The sequence below is a fragment of the Tubulanus polymorphus genome, chromosome 5, assembly GCF_964204645.1.
Source record: "Tubulanus polymorphus chromosome 5, tnTubPoly1.2, whole genome shotgun sequence".
NCBI lineage: Eukaryota > Metazoa > Nemertea > Palaeonemertea > Tubulaniformes > Tubulanidae > Tubulanus > Tubulanus polymorphus.
Window position 1 is genome coordinate 19,924,554 of NC_134029.1, and position 16,717 is coordinate 19,941,270.

Below are 16,717 nucleotides of genomic sequence, written 5' to 3' on the forward strand. Positions count from 1 at the left end.
TTATTCATGTCGGAAAATAAACAAACATACTATTTAATAATATACGTAGTACATAGTATACAAAGCTTACAGTATATCATAAATTGTATCGAGTAGTATTTCATTTATTACCAATTCCATTTCAGTTATTTTTAAAGAACTTCCCGCACCGGGAATCGAACCCGGGCCTCCTGGGTGAGAGCCAGGTATCCTAACCACTAGACCATGCGGGAGTACTTAATGTTGAATCTCGATTTAAAAACAAATCTTTAACGAAGAAGTGGCAGGTAATGACTCACCGGTGGATGATGACAACCGATTATTTATACTTCATCCTATCTACTTCCAATTTTTATAACATATCCATAATAATCTCAATTACAATAAAATAAATTAACAAGCCTATATAAAATTAATTCTAATATCAAGGCAGTTTACGATGGAAGATACTACCAAAATACTTTACATAAATTATATATTACTGTACTGAACTCCTCTTGTAGAGTGAGACTCTGGAATTTCTTGGACTTTTTTTGGAATGAATGACGTAACAATATCAGTAAAGATAAGGTTTTTTGAGTTTTATCATCAAAAATATGTCGTCTATCAAAAAGTTTTTACGTGTCTCCACAAAAAAAAATTCTCGAGGGGCCAGTTTGCTCAAGTTTATTTAGAGTTAACTATTGGATAGTTGTCGTTACAATTACAAGTTCACTGTTACTATGGTATTTATCCACCAGTAATCTTTAACCAACTTATGAGCAACTGGCCCGTGAACAATATTCAGTAAAAGACACTTATTTTTTCCCATGTTTACAATACCACGGTTCTTTGAGAATTGTCAGAATCGGCTAGGCCGCAATTGCAATAAATCCCCAATTGTCACTGTCACAACTGGACTCATGACACCATTTTCAGCTATTTCCGGTGCGCAACTACACGGTCATAGCCAACTATTCAGCCCATAACAAAGATGAACCACTGGAAAAATACTCCAGCAAACTTGACATTAAATTCTATGGACTGAAAACTTCAGAATGATATGACCAATTCCTGGTCCCATTAATTAAGCACTTTGAACATGGACTCTTAAAACAAATGCTTTGGAGTCCATGTTATAAAGCTGAACTTTATTGCATATTGACTAACATTTTTGACTTTCTTATTCAAAATGTGTACGTGTCCCTCTCCACGCAGAACTATAATTTCATAGAAATATATAATTCACATCTAGGTAAATACGCATCCGACAGAACACATGAGCTTAATCAGTAAAAAAAAAAACCCACTATTTAAACGCAAACGGTATTTTGAATAAATCCTAAAATTTCAATCTGAATTAAAGGAGGACATTTTACAAATAAAAATACATTTTGGTGGGTTCTTTTATATTATTACAGTGTTTCTGATAATACCATGGTTCTTCGGAGACTTATCGAAATCGGCTAGGCCGCAATATCAATAAATCTGTCATGTTGTCATTTTTACAACTGGTGGACTCATTACACCAATTTCAGCCATTTCCAGTTTAAAATATATATTTTTTTTAACACCCTAAGCGCCACGTAGGGCATTATAAGCGGGTTCGATGTTTCTTTTTCCCGATGGGGGAGAGACCAGAGAAGAACCTTCGACCAAGAAACTCTGTCGCCACCAGGGTTCAAACCAATAAACCTGGATTGACGAGACCAGTGACCAGTGCCTTAAAACACTCGGCCACTGTGCCTCTCAGCTCTCAGCTATTTCTAGTGCGTAACCATGTGGTCATAGCCAACGTTTACTGGTCTTAACACAAAGTGCAATAAGACCACTTACGTAAACCTTACGTAAAGACTTATCCTATGGACTCCATAGAACTAGGTTCACTGTTATACAAACAATTTTCAGTTTCATTAATTATATACACTTCGAACTTGCACTGCTTCGAAGCTAATAATGTATGAAACATTACTACATAAAAGAAGTTTAGTTCAGTATTAGTAGTAACAGTTCTTAGTTTTCTTTTCTTCTTTTGTCCAACCGCATCCGTCGAATATTTATCAACAATAATGCTTAATAATGATATGGTTAAGTTATTTACAGCAGATGAGCCTCGCGGATAATAATAAGCGTATTAATTTCATATACAAGGCAACATAAGTTTCCTAGATTTGAAGCATTTTGCACGGATTATGAGCGCTTTTTCCGCATACTTCAGTGCATGAATCTTTGTTTTTCACACCCCCAATTCAAACACTATATTACATCATTCATTCATGTAAATCCCAGCTTCTAAGAAATTCATCACATTTCAGAGTACCACTGACCTCTATATCACAATTCAAAGACTTTCATTATCACAATTCAAAAAGACGAGAGAAATTTATCATTTTCTGCTTCACGGATTCAATATTGGCTTGAACCAATATTTTTCTACTTGTAGAAGAATACACTCTGAAAAATCAGCAGTAAAATAGTAGTTAAAATCAGCTAAAGCAATCGAGCAATAAAATGGAAAAGAAGAGTCTATTGATCGTACATTTAACATAATCGCTGTAACAAAAACCAGCTTTAAATGAGTACATACAAATCTTATTCAAAACACTGATCCCCGTAACTAAGAACGCATTCAAATAAAATGAAAATATACAGTGGAAAATCATAATAAAAGACTTTTTGGGGCCAGTTAAACAATCTTGACTTTAAAAAGTTCATTATGAAATCGATTAACATGTTTGCGATATTGAAATTCCTGATTCACATATTCAATATACATGTACATTCCAGTCACCAAATGAAGTTGCTTTATCACATTACTCTCAGATCAGCAATGATGGTAAAACTGCGTATCGTGTGGAGAAACAGTCTCGGAAGTGGAGAATTAATGTCGAGAAATATTGAAAGAATTGAACACAAGATGACTTCAAATAACACATACTTGCACTTGCATGATCATTAAGACCACATGTACCCGGTAACTGAATGAAATGGTATTGCGAGGTCTTTTATACAGAATATAGAAATATACATAGATTAGATAACAACTAGCTAAACAAAAGACCAATTGCATAAAAAGCAATGATATACTATTAAAATAATCTACACAAAAGTTTGTCATCAATTGTTGGTTACTGTACAGTTGGAATTGATTTGAAGATTTTCACATCGCTCATTAATGTTGATGATGAGCGGTTGGTTCATTCCATCCGAGTGACCTAAAAAATTTTCAAAAAGCACCAATAAATTGTTATATTGCATATAAGAGACGCTACGTCATAATATCATATATGTACTAATATGTCAAATATACGTGGATGATTTTATTGTGTTATGCGTGGTATTCAAATATTTTGAAATATATTTACCGGTACCCGCTTCTGCCCCTGCTCTGCCTGCGTCTGACCCTACGGGTGCTTCCTCCATGTCAATCGCTTCATTAGAAGAGCCAAAGGCACGAGCTGAAATGATGGATTTAAATTCAAAGTCGTAATTATGTAGAATTGAATAGATGATTCAGCTGCTTTATATAGAGTATGGCATTCAGAAATTTTGTTGAAATATATTTACCATCTCCCACGAAAGCAGCTTCCCCAGTGTTGACAGCTTCATTGGAAGAGTAGAAGTTGCCAGGAACTGAAATGATGCAAAGTGATACTGTTAACGTTATAAATCTAATATATCAGCTAGATCTAAGAGGATTTTCAAGAATCACAATTTATCTAAATACATGTAGTGTGAAATATTGAAACTAGGCATTCAGCGGAACACTTTGTGTTTCGTGAGGCAGTGATGAAACACGTGGCCAAGATCTCTGCACGTGACAGGCTTTTTTGTCAACACATGTTACTGACATTTAGTGAAATTCACGGGCTATAAACGATTTGTAAAGCCGGATTAATAATCAATACCTAACGGTGAGGAGTTGCCATTTCGTCCCGATTCTTGTGTCTGTCCAGGTTGATATGTACCGGTAGATGCACCAGCACCAGCACCAGCACCAGCACCAGCACCAGCACCAGCACCAGCACCAGCACCAGCACCAGCACCAGCACCAGCACCAGCACCAGAAGCATTATCACGATCAATTACAAACACCACACTTGAAACAGCCTGCCTCGTCGATGCGACTTCATTGCTGTCTCCACTAGTGGATGGAATTGTCATGCTTCTGGACGGAGCAGTGTTAATCGTAACGTCGCTGGAAATGTAACTTTCGTCGATAGGATGGAACGTTTCTGATGATACTGACCGATCTAAAAAAAAGTGCCGTTTCTCGATGAAAAAGCTGAAAAAAATTTGCACTGCGACGGGGCCAGATCTTACTTCTGCTTTGAATGAATATAACGTAATGATATTGATTTACCGGTGTAAGTCTCCGTGAAACTGGTCTCTTCAACACCAGCACCAGCTCCACCAGCAGCAGCATTATCACACTCACTTACAGACACCTCACTCGAGACAGCCTGCCTCATTCCGGCTAGACTAGTGGATGGAATTGTCATGTTTCTGGATGGAGCAGTGTTAATCGCAATATCGCTGGAAATGTAACTTTCGTTGATAACATCAAACCTTTCTGATACTGTCTGATCTGAAAAAAGTGTAGATTCTCAATGAAATAATTGAAAAAAATTCGCTAAAAATGAGATAAAATTTGAATAGGCGGATTTCTATCTATAACTACATGAATAGCAGAAAACATATACTTACTATGATGGAGATTCTGTTCACCATGTTCGTCGTCTAAAAACAAAAACATATAGACCCGTGTACAACTATTCATACTCGAGCCCATAATTAACATCTGAAAAACCACCAGCAATAAAATTTACACATCAGCCCACACAAAATAATTATTCATTTTTATCAGACTGATTTGCCTTAAGTAAAAGTTCTGTCTTTCAGGTGTCCGAAAAAGATTTCCGACAGATGATTGCGCACATTCCTAGCATCAATAAAATCAATTCTGGGTAACAGATCATGTAATCTATGATAGCCTCATGAGAAATAAGCCAATGATTTTGTTCCAGCTATCAGTAAAAGTTTGCATGTCATATAACCTTCATTTACCTTCTCTGATGGCAGTGGTGCCTGTTGTTCTCTCCTCACAAATGTTCTCGTCATGGCCTCGAACATCTAAAACAATAGATACATCGATATCATAATCTAATTTGAACCAATCCACGAGGACCGGCGATTATTTTTGATGTAGTAGGTGACAATTCAAAAGTAAAAACAAGTAGGTATTTTCAGATTTCAATAGTTTGAAGATTTGAGTTTCAAGTTCGGCCTTCATCTTGTAAGGATTTGATTACCGGTACCAGTAAAATGAGCCCACTGCACTGTACTGAATAGACTCTAACATGGACATAAACCTGAAGCGAATAGCCATGGTCTTTGCTTAAGTATTTAGATATTCTGAAGTATAAGACAAACCTGTAGATAGAGATGCCTGCGACTTGTTCATGTTGGCTGATTTATCAATTTCCGAATGATTTGGATCAGGTGGGGGGCAGTCTTGTAAAAGCTTATCTTGTTCTCCAGCACAGTCCACACGTACGTATTGGGCAGAATTTTTAACGGAAGCAGCCGGATTTTCTACACCTCCTCCTCCTGAAATGGTTTAATCGAATTATCAAATTAAGCATCCGCTAATTTCGGTCATTCTAAAATCACAGATTGCTGTATCGATTATGATTGTACATGTATCTTGTTTTGAACGTGGAAAATCCATGAAGCAGATTTTCATAGTTTGATGGATCTTGCAGATCAGGGAATCCAAAATTCAGTTTTGATGTCATTATGATTTTCCCTGACCTTGATAGCCAAAAAAATAAAGTTTTTTGATTAAATTATAAGATATCTTCAGCGGGGGCCGTTTCTTTTCGAGAGGTTCCTTGAGCTACTCGTCATCAGCAAGAACAGCAAAACACCAAAAATTCCAATTCTACACTTCTCCCATCCTCCCCTGGCAGGGGTTCGAATGTGTTGGTATCGAGACTCGCCACAGTAAGAAACCCTGCCACGCTAGACCAAGTGCGCAGCTTAGATGATGTCATTATCAGCCAATCGGATATCCCATTTTATTTTAGCTCAGGTTTTCCCATTTAAAATTCTTCAGTGAAATTTGGCTCAGCGATTACACAACGAGTGATCTGATTGGTGGCGCGATAGCGATGCCATCTGGTTCCTGCCATGGAGGATGCACTTCTGATTTTCAAGAAAACAGTCAGTTTTCTCCCAGATTTGCCTGGCAGGTTAAAATCAATCTGGAATTTCCGGATCAACCTTACCTGAAAGAACTCTGTTTAAGGAAAAATTGAAAGACTAACCTGTCCGATTTCGTTTCTTCACACAAAATATCACTGGGCTGACCGCGAACACGCATACAAATATCACTAGGCTGACCGCGACCACCCAATCAATCCCCACCAAAGGGATCTCTAAAATGAGATGTTTCAAATACGCCTCTACCAGAATGAAAAGAATCAACAAAATGAGTATGTGCAGATTTTAGAGACTAAAATTCGAATTTCATTCACAAAATGAAATGTTTTCGAAAATAAGTAATATATGATCGTGAACTCACCCTTAGAATTATGCCGATTCGAAGACTTGTTCGTCGGAACTGGCCGATATTCGGTCATTTTCGTCACCGGTTCAGCAGACGACGTTGTGTCTGGACGAGACGATGGTTTTCGTTCACACTCTCTATTTCTTTTTGCAGTACCTTCTAGACTGATGACCTCGAAATCTTCGCAAGCTCGCCAAGGGATGCAGCGATAGCCGCGTCGCTTATAAGTGCCAGACTTGCAAGCTACGCACTTGGCATCACACGTGCCCTAAAATGCCACGAATAACACAGGTGAATAATCATCTACTACCGGTAGCTGATTTATTGAATATAAGCGGATTTTATGTACAGAATTATCAAAAAGCGTTTGTCAAAATAAGTCATTCGATTAGGCGTTTGAATGTTATCGGTATTATCCATCCCCCTAGGCCAGCAGGGATTCGAACCTGCATCATCGAGACTCGCCACGGTATGAAACCCTCCCGCACTAGCCCGAGTGCGCAGCCTAGAGGCAGTCACTAATAACCCAATCAGATATCCCGTTTCATTTCAGTTTTTTTCCGTTCATAGTTTATCTGTGAGATTTGCCTCAGATACAATGGTCAATCTGATTGGTGCCGCCAACAATTCGTGCAGCAGCGCAGCAAACCTTGTGGCAGAGTTTCATGCCACGGATGAGTCAAGCGATGCAGGGCCGGGCAGGATAGGTATTATCAAATTTTTAATGTTGTTGCTTTTGACTTGAACAAAATTACCACTACAATTACCACAATTGTTTTAAAACAATAGAAAATTAGTATATTCTTTTTGGGAAGATGCCTAGAAATGAATTTTCACCAACGACAACCTCTCGAAAAAATAAACGCCATTGACACAACAACAGAAATCATTGACAAAAATTTTCACCAATCGGCAGGCGCACAAAAAGGTAAACGACAACAGAAAATGTTAACAGTAACTCACATCAAATTTTTCTTCACCTGCTGGACAATCTGGGCAGTCCTCACAGACTGAATTTCTGCAGAATGAATAAGGAGCAATATCCAGACATGTGTCGTTGCTCGAACACGGCTTTCCGCGTGCGTCAGTAGGCCAATCGATACAATGTGTACCTGAAAAGACAAAATTATTTTAGTACAAGCATTATGACCAATGACATTTTTATAGCATAAGCTTAAGAATTCAGCGAAATGCGCTCATACTGAAGGGGAAATGTTAATTAAATCTCTTCAAACGCCTTTAAACGTGTACGGATAAGGGATAAAAACAGTTGAAACATGTGATCATAAGCTGATGTAAATCAGTAATTACATATAGCCAAATAATAAGGCAGAATCTATGGATTACCAATCAAACCCTACCATGCAAAAATACTATCAATGCAGTTAACTATGTTTATAAGCGAATAACCTCAATTGCGTTGAACTTCTAGGAAGTTCATAGATCAGTCATAAATCTGACGCAATACATTTCTAAAAAATACATTTAGAGCACAATCAAAAGGAGTTGACGACATTCAGGATTGTCTAGTGGGGAAAACCAATGTTTATTTATTACATGAATTCGCGAACGCAGAACACACAGATTGGACTAAAATGACAATTCTCTTTTTCGAGCATGCCACAAATTCTTATTTCAAGCACTGGTTACTGTGGGATTCGAATTAGAGAAAAAATGTTTAAAAAAATATTTACCCAATGGTCCTATGCTTAAAAACGAAACAGCCGCTAAAACAGCCTTGATCGAATTCATTCTTGTTATAGTATAATCAATCTGAAATGGAAGGTAAACAATTTTTTTTCATTTGCTTCAACTGAAAATTATAAAGTGTTAACCCGAGCTTTAACACAGCGAGGTAAAATCGCCAAGTTGAGAAGATAATGAAATTTTCATTCCTGCAAGATCCAGCTGATAAGCCTACCTATTGACGAATGCGGACAGTACAATAGACACGTTATTTTCTAATATAAATAAGCCAACACATTACACACGATAGCACATGCCTTCATAGAAACAGTAATGTTAAATCACGCCAGTTATCGTCTGGCAGCGAGACTAGCATGGAATGACAGACGAGACAGGTTCGAATCCCACATGGTACAACAAAGATTTTCTGACAGTTTGTCTGATTCAAGTCCAACTCGTCGCCTTTTGACATTAGAATTCTCTCTTTCAAACATGGAATTTCGCAGTATGAATAAATGGTTTTCCGATTACTCAATTCTTTATCATAATGGCATCGTTCCAAAAGGCAATTGAAAATCCACACAGATTTTCCATCGTATTTGAATTCTAAAATCAAAATCGGCTGACAAAAAATTTTACTTTCACGATTAATTATCCAATACAAACAGGCTAACATGAAACAGAGCATCATTATGCATTTAAGGACAACTGCAGTGCTACACTAAAAATACAAGTAGTGCGCCATATCTATGAAAGAATTCAACACAAGACTTTAACATATTAATGTAAGCTCGGTGAAAAATATGTGGGCCTACCTTTCGAAACAAAAACATCGCTCTTGTTCATAAACAGTTCGAATTTCATTGATAAATCCTAACACGCGTTTCATTGATATTTGCATTTCATTTGCCTTATTCCTGAAGATGACTATCAGGATATAGTCGTAACGTTGAATAAGCTACTAGCTTCAGTTACACATTCGAACTTTGTTTTTCCATTATTATTGTGGGATTCTCTCTAAATCGCTTCAACACGGATATAGTGTTTTATCAATCGTGATTTCATTGATAAATCCTAACGAGACAAAGCACGAGACCATGAATCATTGACTGAGTAAACACGAACTGGTCACGTGCAAAATTGTTTCCATTGATCAAAATCAACTGGGCCACGTGCCAAGTAAGCCGCGATCACACGAGCATTTTTGGCCCGTGCCAAATTTGGCCTGGAACAACTGTTCAGACAAATGGCCCGAGCCTGTTTGGCCCGACCGAAAACGTCAGACCAGGCCCGAGCCAAAAGATTGCGTTTGAATTGCAATTGGTATCGGAAATGACCCATTTCGCTTTGCTTGAGCATTGTTTAGTATCAAGTGAATGGTTTGCGTGTGAACGCGCTCCTTAATTAGGCACGGGCCAAATTTGGCTCGAGTCTGATCCGTGTCTGATACACGCTTCAATCAAAATTATCTCCAGTTATATCCTAGCTAGAAATGATTTTTAGATTTTTGTTTTTGATTCCTCTCAATGAGTGATCAGATCTGATTGTGGTGATTATCAAAACTAAATGATCTGTCTCTGCCAAGCTCGTATTGTCTGACCAGCTGTTTGATTGTGACTTGATAGCCAACTGAACAGTTTATGGAAACTGAACAAAAACTGCGAAGGACAAGAAAGACCGTGTTAGTGTGACAAGAAATTTTCTAAGACTGAATTGTTTACACCAACTAGCTCTAGTCGCAACTATCGCAAGCCCTGGGACCTCTGTACAATCATCATTGGCAGTAACAGACGTTTTCAGGATTAGATGATGAAATTTATAAAGGTCCAATGGCCCTGTGGCTGTATATATATTAAATAGATCCTTATTACTATTTTTGATTCATTACGATACTCGCAAATTCAATATTTTATCATCCTTAATCATCTTTGAATTAAATCACAATAAGCACGCGGCGCATATCTCCCAGTCTCATTTGTGTGTATGTACAACAGTATACATGTGATAACTATTCTATAGCTTATGTCACTCTAGTACTAAGGGAATCCCTGCTGAAGAAATCGATCAATCTAATCACTTCAGCAGGGATTTCCAGTAGTACTAGCGCCTGCGTGTAGACTTGCTCCCACCTCTCAACAGGTGTTGAAAGACAGATTACAGGATCAAACTGACTGTTGATTAGGAATAGATGACTAACAGAATTCCATTGCCCACCAATGTCTACTGACTATTTAGTCAATTACTTTGTCACCGCTCACAATTCACAATTCTATCAAAGATGGTCCTATGTCATTAAATAGAGTGACAATAACGCCGAATGAACATTGACCGAACGAACGGGCCACATGCAAATCTTTCCATTGATAAAAAGACATAACTTGAGACTCGCCAAGACTAACTAGGGGTCCAGGGATACCATGCCCATTTGGAAAGTGGTTTCAAATGCTCAATCTAACAATTTGAATATTCAACGCCCCCTGGTGACCATACACAAAAACCAATGACCTTGAAACTCACCACATTCATAGAACATGTCAACAGCTACAATTTCGCAATTAGTTGTGATAACAATATATGCCTCGGTACCAATATATTATGGAAATACTAAGTTATTCTACTATTCAACGCCCCCTGGTGACCATATAGAAAAATTAATGACCTTGAAACTCACCACAATCATAGAACTTGTCATGAGCTACAACTTTGTAATTGATTGTGGTAACAAAATATGCATAGGTACAAATATAATATGGAAATACTAAGTTATTGTATTATTCAACACCCTCTGGTGGCCATATACAAAAACCAATGACCTTGAAACTCACCACAATCATTGACCATGTCATGAGCTACAACTTTGCAATTGATTGTGGTAACAAAATATGTTTAGGTTTCAATATTATGTGGAGAAACTTTTTCCCACCTACGAATGAGTACTGATGACACCAAGATGGCCGCCAATTGCGTGATCATAGGCTGATCAAAAATACCTGTCTCAAGTATTGAAGATCCCGTTCCATAGAATAGCCAACACAAATTTCAATGAAAAATGACAAACCAGTAGGAAACTACAGGACTCGGAATTCAGGCCAAAATTGACATTTTTTGGCACAAAAAAGGTCACAGGATGGCCATCTTGAGTCCGATCGACCCAAATTTTCTTATGCTGATGGGCCCTTGGGGGATACAATTACCCACGAAAGATCAAGGTAATTGATCAAAGCGTCTTCAAAAGTTCCCTCGAAAACTTGAAATATGTGTAAAAAGTGCTGATTTTGGCCAACAACAATGGCTGCCAGTCGACCATCTTGAATCTGACAGGGCCAGTTTTTGGGCTGAAAAATGGTCTACAATAGATACATGTGTAACCCAAATATCAAGACATTACCTTGAAGCGTCTCCATAACTTCCTAAAATAACTGGATTCCGTCTACAGACGAATGGACGGACGGAATGAACCCAATAGCCCGCTGGGACTAAAGTCCCAAGTGGGCTTAAAATAAGCAGGGGATTCACAATCGTTGATGGGTTGGTTAAAATGTGTGCGGCAAACAAAATGGTGCAGTCACATAAAAAAAGACGCTTCAATCAGATGAGAGGGCTGGAGTCAAAATTATCTCCTGTTTTATCCTAGTTAAAAATGATGATAATATTAGGCAAGAAAATGTTTGATTTTTAGATCCCAAATCATATGGAATCATCTAGATGTGTGACCTGATTGTGGTGAGTATCCTAACTAAATGACCCCTCTATGCCTAATGTCTATTTATTAATTGATAAGACCTGTTTTTCTTGGATATTTTGCTTACTTTTTGGGGTACATACCTCTTTTACGTCTTAACAGAATGCCAAAAATCGCGGACAACAACTGAATATCCGATATATTTCCAGTTCTGTACCAATTAGATGGATTGGCAAAAAGACTCCTTAAGTCCAATTGAATGAGAGAGAAAATCCTCCATTTTGTGAAATTTCTTGAATTTTTACATTGTCACCATGCCTACGAAATGAAGTTATTTTTCTTGTGGGGGCTCAACAACTAAATCAGGGTGGCGTAGGCATGGTAACAATGTTCAAATCCAAGAAATTTGACAAAATGGAGGATTTTCTCTCTCATTCAACTGGACTTAAGGAGTATTTTTGCCAATCCATCTTATTGGTACAGAACTGGAAATATATCGGATATTCAGTTGTTGTCCGCGATTTTTGGCATTCTGTTAAGACATAAATGAGGTATGTAACCCAAAAAGTAAGCAAAATATCCCAGAAAAACAGGTCTCATCAATTAATAAATAGACATTAGGTTGTATGGTCTCAACAGCGCCTGTCACACCAAATGAACAGTTTGAAAATGATCGAAAACTGCGTAACACAAGAAAAGTGTTAGTGTAACAAGAAAACTGATAGTTTTACAAACAACCTAGTTCTATGACGAGGCAAAAACTTCACTTGCCATCAAAGATTGCTCGCTATAGCTATGAGGTCGGAAAAAAATTTCTATATCTCTACTGTCTGTCACACATGCTCTTCGTGCGACGTTTTGGTCCGTAATTTCGTTAATAATCGGTTGATCTGTAAATATTATGCATCAATTTGTTCAGTAAGGAATTTGCATTCAGAAATAAATCATGAACTGGCAGAAATTTGTTTGTGTTTTCTTCTATCAGCGATAGTTTACCTAGCATACGCTCGCGTAATGCTGAAAAACGGCTTTTATGGCCCAACACGTGGCGCCACCTACTGTATTTTGATATGCTAATGAGCAGGTGATGACGTCACTGTAATGTTTCCGAGCGTCCGCGGAGCGGATTTTTCAGCATTACGCGAGCGTATGCTGAGTAAACTATCGCTCATAAATGAAAACAAAAACAACTTAAGTGAAAATTGTTGTTTATTTCTGAATGCAAATTCCTCACTGAACAAATTGATGCGTAATAAAGGTAGATAAACCGATTATTAACGAAATTACGGACCAAAACGTCGCACGGAGAGTAGGTGTGACAGACAGTAGATTGCAGTCTGTCTGACTGCAGTTAAGGTCACCTTTCCACTTTGTGGTGCCAACTGTTATCTAAGCAAGAATTTGAGGAAAAAATTCTTTAGCCAAGGAGTGGTCAACCAATGGAACAATCTTACAGAAGAGATAGTATCAGCAAGAAGTACAAACTGTTTCAAATCGCGCCTCGACAAACACTGGATGACAAAACAATATGAACTGCGAATTACTTAGTTCGAACTGTTATTACCGATGCGCGATGAACTCTGGCTAAAAACACAGTGGCAACCTAGTAATAAATAGGCTTTTAAAAAGGGCTTCCGTTTGATTGCAATCTGAACAATACGATACAATTTTGTCAATAAAGAATAGACGAATAGTGTTATGTTAGGATAGGTACATATTAAGTAGGGACAAGCCTACTAATTACACTGCGCAGTTAGTCACCGACACCGGGCGAATAGGTCACTGCAGCTTGTGAGTGGACTTAAACCAGAATGTCATGTCAATTCAACTTGGAGGTACAGTCACAACAATTTTTTTAAGGATTTATTCGGTCGTAACACTTACCAACTGCTGCCCGACAGGTCGGCTCGTAGACTATTCCAGAATTTTCTGGAAGAGCCGATGGAAAAACCACCGCCATGATGTTGTGCAATTACCAATTCAATTCAAACTATATTCAGAATTTTCCGACGCGCAGCAGGGATATCGGTGGACGTAAATAAAGTATTCTTTACAGAAAGATTAAACCGATCGAAACGCAAATAGATTTGTCCGAAATATGCGAACGATGAACTCGCTTAAACGTTCTTCTGGAGCCATCCTCTTTTGTTTGCAGTCTCGACCTCGTTCCAGAGAATCCACGTCCGGGAAATAGCCTAGCTTTTTACACTTAGCCTAGATACGAAACTAACAACTATCATGAATGTAGAAATTCTGAAATAAATGAAAGGCCTTCAATGAAATCAATAGCCAGGTCTGAGTTTGCTCTACGAATTATCAATCCATAAGTGTTAAAGCCTGTGTTAGTAGCTAAATGTAGTGGTACATTAGTCCAGGTCACAGCCCAGCAGTGGCGGATTTAGCGTACCGCACGGGCGCTAATCTAAATAATGCGGTAGTCAACATTTTTCCTCTAACAACATTTTTTTGTATTCTGACGTTGTAATAAACATTAATGCATACTGTATCTTAATTTTTAATGCAATATTTATTTCATGGATGGATTTGACTTAGCCTAGCTGATTCCTTGGAAAAAAGTACCCATCATATTAAAACAGGATTTTTCTCTTCCAAAACCCAGGAAATGTCATCTCAGGTTTTTAAAATTTTCTGGGGGACGACACTCTGGTACTCTGGTAAAAATACATTTGTGTCTGTCAGGCCCAGGTGGTGAGCGCACCATAAGACTGGTGTAGTAGTATATTTTACCATGCCACCTCACTCCACCCACCCTGGGGGCTTAACTTGTACTTGAATTTAAATTTTTGATTTGAAAAACCCCCAAAAATTCGTCAAAAGAAACTCGGTTATCAGAGTGGTCGGAACCAATAATGGAACACACTTACATAGCCTTGTTGAGGTGCTCGAGCTGGCGGACTGAGTTGATGCAAGCAAACTAGTCTCCCACTGACAAACTGCCGACAAAAGGCACAAAAGATCGTATAGACCCCATTATCCTAGGTAGATTTATTCGGCCTACCAGTACCTAGATACTGGGGTCAAATAAATTTTGCACCAGCTCTATTTGAGGAATAGTAAAGTGATTTTGATCTTTACTTACAGGTTTGTGCCAATTGTTGCAAAATTGTTATCAGCAAATAGGCCTATAATATGGCAATGTCCGCTGACGTCGTAAACAAAAGCGCTAGATAGTCGCGGGGGGCAAACATTACGACAGAAGGTGAACCAAATAGAAAACTGAATTTGTTAATCATCTTCATTGGCAACAGCGTCGCAATAATGACGGTCGGATTGTCGGTTCACGAACAGCTCGGTATTATACAGACTGGATTGAAAAAAGTCCGTAATTCGCCGGTAAGTTCTATTGCGCGGGGACTACCCCCGGACTTGTGTCAGCTACGTGACATCAGTCAAAAGTGCTGAAACCTAAAACTTCGTGTTTGAATCCATTTGTGGCCCGTATTGAAAAAAGGAAAAGTGAATCAAAGGTTTCCTCCAACGGTATACGGTCGAATTGGCTTGAGCCATCATCCAATTTGCACTAAATGGTTTGTTGCTTTACCCTTTTCAGTGCGTCTACACCGCAGTGTAGTCTAACAAATTGATGGACTTCGCTAGTACACCACGTTGCAGTGTATTAATGTTATTAGTAATTATCCGTTGAAAGTTGGCAGCACCTGTCAAGCATCATGGAATATTAGTAACTTACAATACACCGCACCGTGGGATGCCCGTCATTCCACCCGTCTGGTGTGGAATCTTTGAAAATTTTCAAATAATCTCCAGGAGTGTCGGGTATTGATACGTCTGCACTGAAAGGGTTAACCAGACCCAATTACGCAGTTCTTGAGTTTATAATAATGATAATAAAAAATGTCTCTTCTATAACGCTGTTCCTTAAACTCTGCGCAATGTCTGTGAGTTGACCGGGAAACTTATTCCTATTCCAAGATTTTGAAGCATCGAATGAGAACTTGATCTTTCGAATGACGATTTTAAGATTTGACTCTTGAGTTAACTCATCGAAAATGAACTGATTTCAACTGAAATATCATGACTCTGTAGAACCGGATCCTGGTGTATTGGTTTTCAGGCCAGCCCTGTTGAAATTTCCGATTTTCCTCTATGTATAGGTCTGTTATCATTTCAGTTGATGCAAGAAAATGAATTTCGTGATATGTATCGAGCCGCCGATCGACATTTCAACGATGTTAAACTCGGCCATCTTACTGGCAAACCGAGGGACTTGCTGTAAGTACCATTCAGTACATCTTACCATTAATGATCTTTATAAGTTCTGGTTGGATGACAAAAAGCACGTCAACTCTACCAGTTGAATAGTCATTATTGAAGATTTGATTCTTTCTCTGGGTGAGTACCAGTAGTTGAAAATGAACTGAATTAGTTCATTTTCAATGAGTTTAATCAAATTCTTTTTGGAGTTTTGTCAGTTATTTTAATATTCCTGTACCCAGATGCACAGTTTGGTTAAGATTTGATTCTTTAACTCATTGAAAATGTAGGCCTATGGAATAAGTTCATTTTCTATGCATTCACTCTCGATTTAAATCTGAGTCATACAATGAAATTAGCCTTATTCAAACTAATAACTGTGAAACTGGATTCAAAAGCTTGTATTCGATTTTATTGTTTTGTGTATATGTCATTGCAGCGAGAAGTCTTATAGCGACACGCGTTTCTACGCGATCCTCATTCGGATGATGACCGATGCGGCCGGGTAAGAATAAAGAATTTTCTACCAGTTTTGAAAAACGAATAAACCCATTAAAATCTTGTTTCAAAATATTTGAGAATATAGA

General features: G+C 38.1%; 2 protein-coding genes and 1 non-coding gene across 8 annotated transcripts in view; 1 reads left to right on the forward strand and 2 right to left on the reverse strand.

Annotated features, from left to right (window-relative positions):
- Positions 1 to 13,868, reverse strand: LOC141906492 (uncharacterized). 2 transcript variants are annotated; one of them, XM_074795814.1, is made up of 13 exons: positions 13,782 to 13,868; positions 8,224 to 8,302; positions 7,493 to 7,641; positions 6,545 to 6,797; positions 6,288 to 6,398; positions 5,392 to 5,568; positions 5,026 to 5,091; positions 4,666 to 4,698; positions 4,322 to 4,546; positions 3,867 to 4,211; positions 3,526 to 3,591; positions 3,324 to 3,416; positions 1 to 3,173 (listed from the first exon to the last, which is right to left on the reverse strand). In XM_074795814.1, the coding sequence occupies exons 2-13, from the start codon at positions 8,279 to 8,281 to the stop codon at positions 3,076 to 3,078; spliced, it is 1,674 nt and encodes a 557-aa protein (XP_074651915.1). In that variant the 5' UTR covers positions 8,282 to 8,302; positions 13,782 to 13,868; the 3' UTR covers positions 1 to 3,075. The 2 variants fall into 2 exon arrangements, with proteins under 2 accessions (XP_074651915.1, XP_074651914.1); XM_074795813.1 differs by lacking the exon at positions 13,782 to 13,868 and adding an exon at positions 9,031 to 9,419.
- On the reverse strand, positions 141 to 212 carry Trnae-cuc (transfer RNA glutamic acid (anticodon CUC)). Its single transcript has one exon. It is a non-coding gene; the product is annotated as a tRNA-Glu (tRNA).
- The window catches only part of LOC141906491 (uncharacterized), a 25,297-nt gene continuing 22,230 nt past the window's right edge, over positions 13,651 to 16,717 (forward strand). For 3 of the 5 annotated variants that reach the window (XM_074795808.1, XM_074795812.1, XM_074795811.1), the window contains exons 1-4: positions 14,117 to 14,190; positions 15,000 to 15,251; positions 16,048 to 16,148; positions 16,570 to 16,635. In XM_074795808.1, the coding sequence (XP_074651909.1) occupies positions 15,177 to 15,251; positions 16,048 to 16,148; positions 16,570 to 16,635 (242 nt within the window). In that variant the 5' untranslated portion in view covers positions 14,117 to 14,190; positions 15,000 to 15,176. Of the gene's footprint in view, positions 13,733 to 14,116; positions 14,191 to 14,567; positions 14,898 to 14,999; positions 15,252 to 16,047; positions 16,149 to 16,569; positions 16,636 to 16,717 lie in introns of those variants that run through there. The other 2 variants (XM_074795810.1, XM_074795809.1) reach the window with 2 other exon arrangements.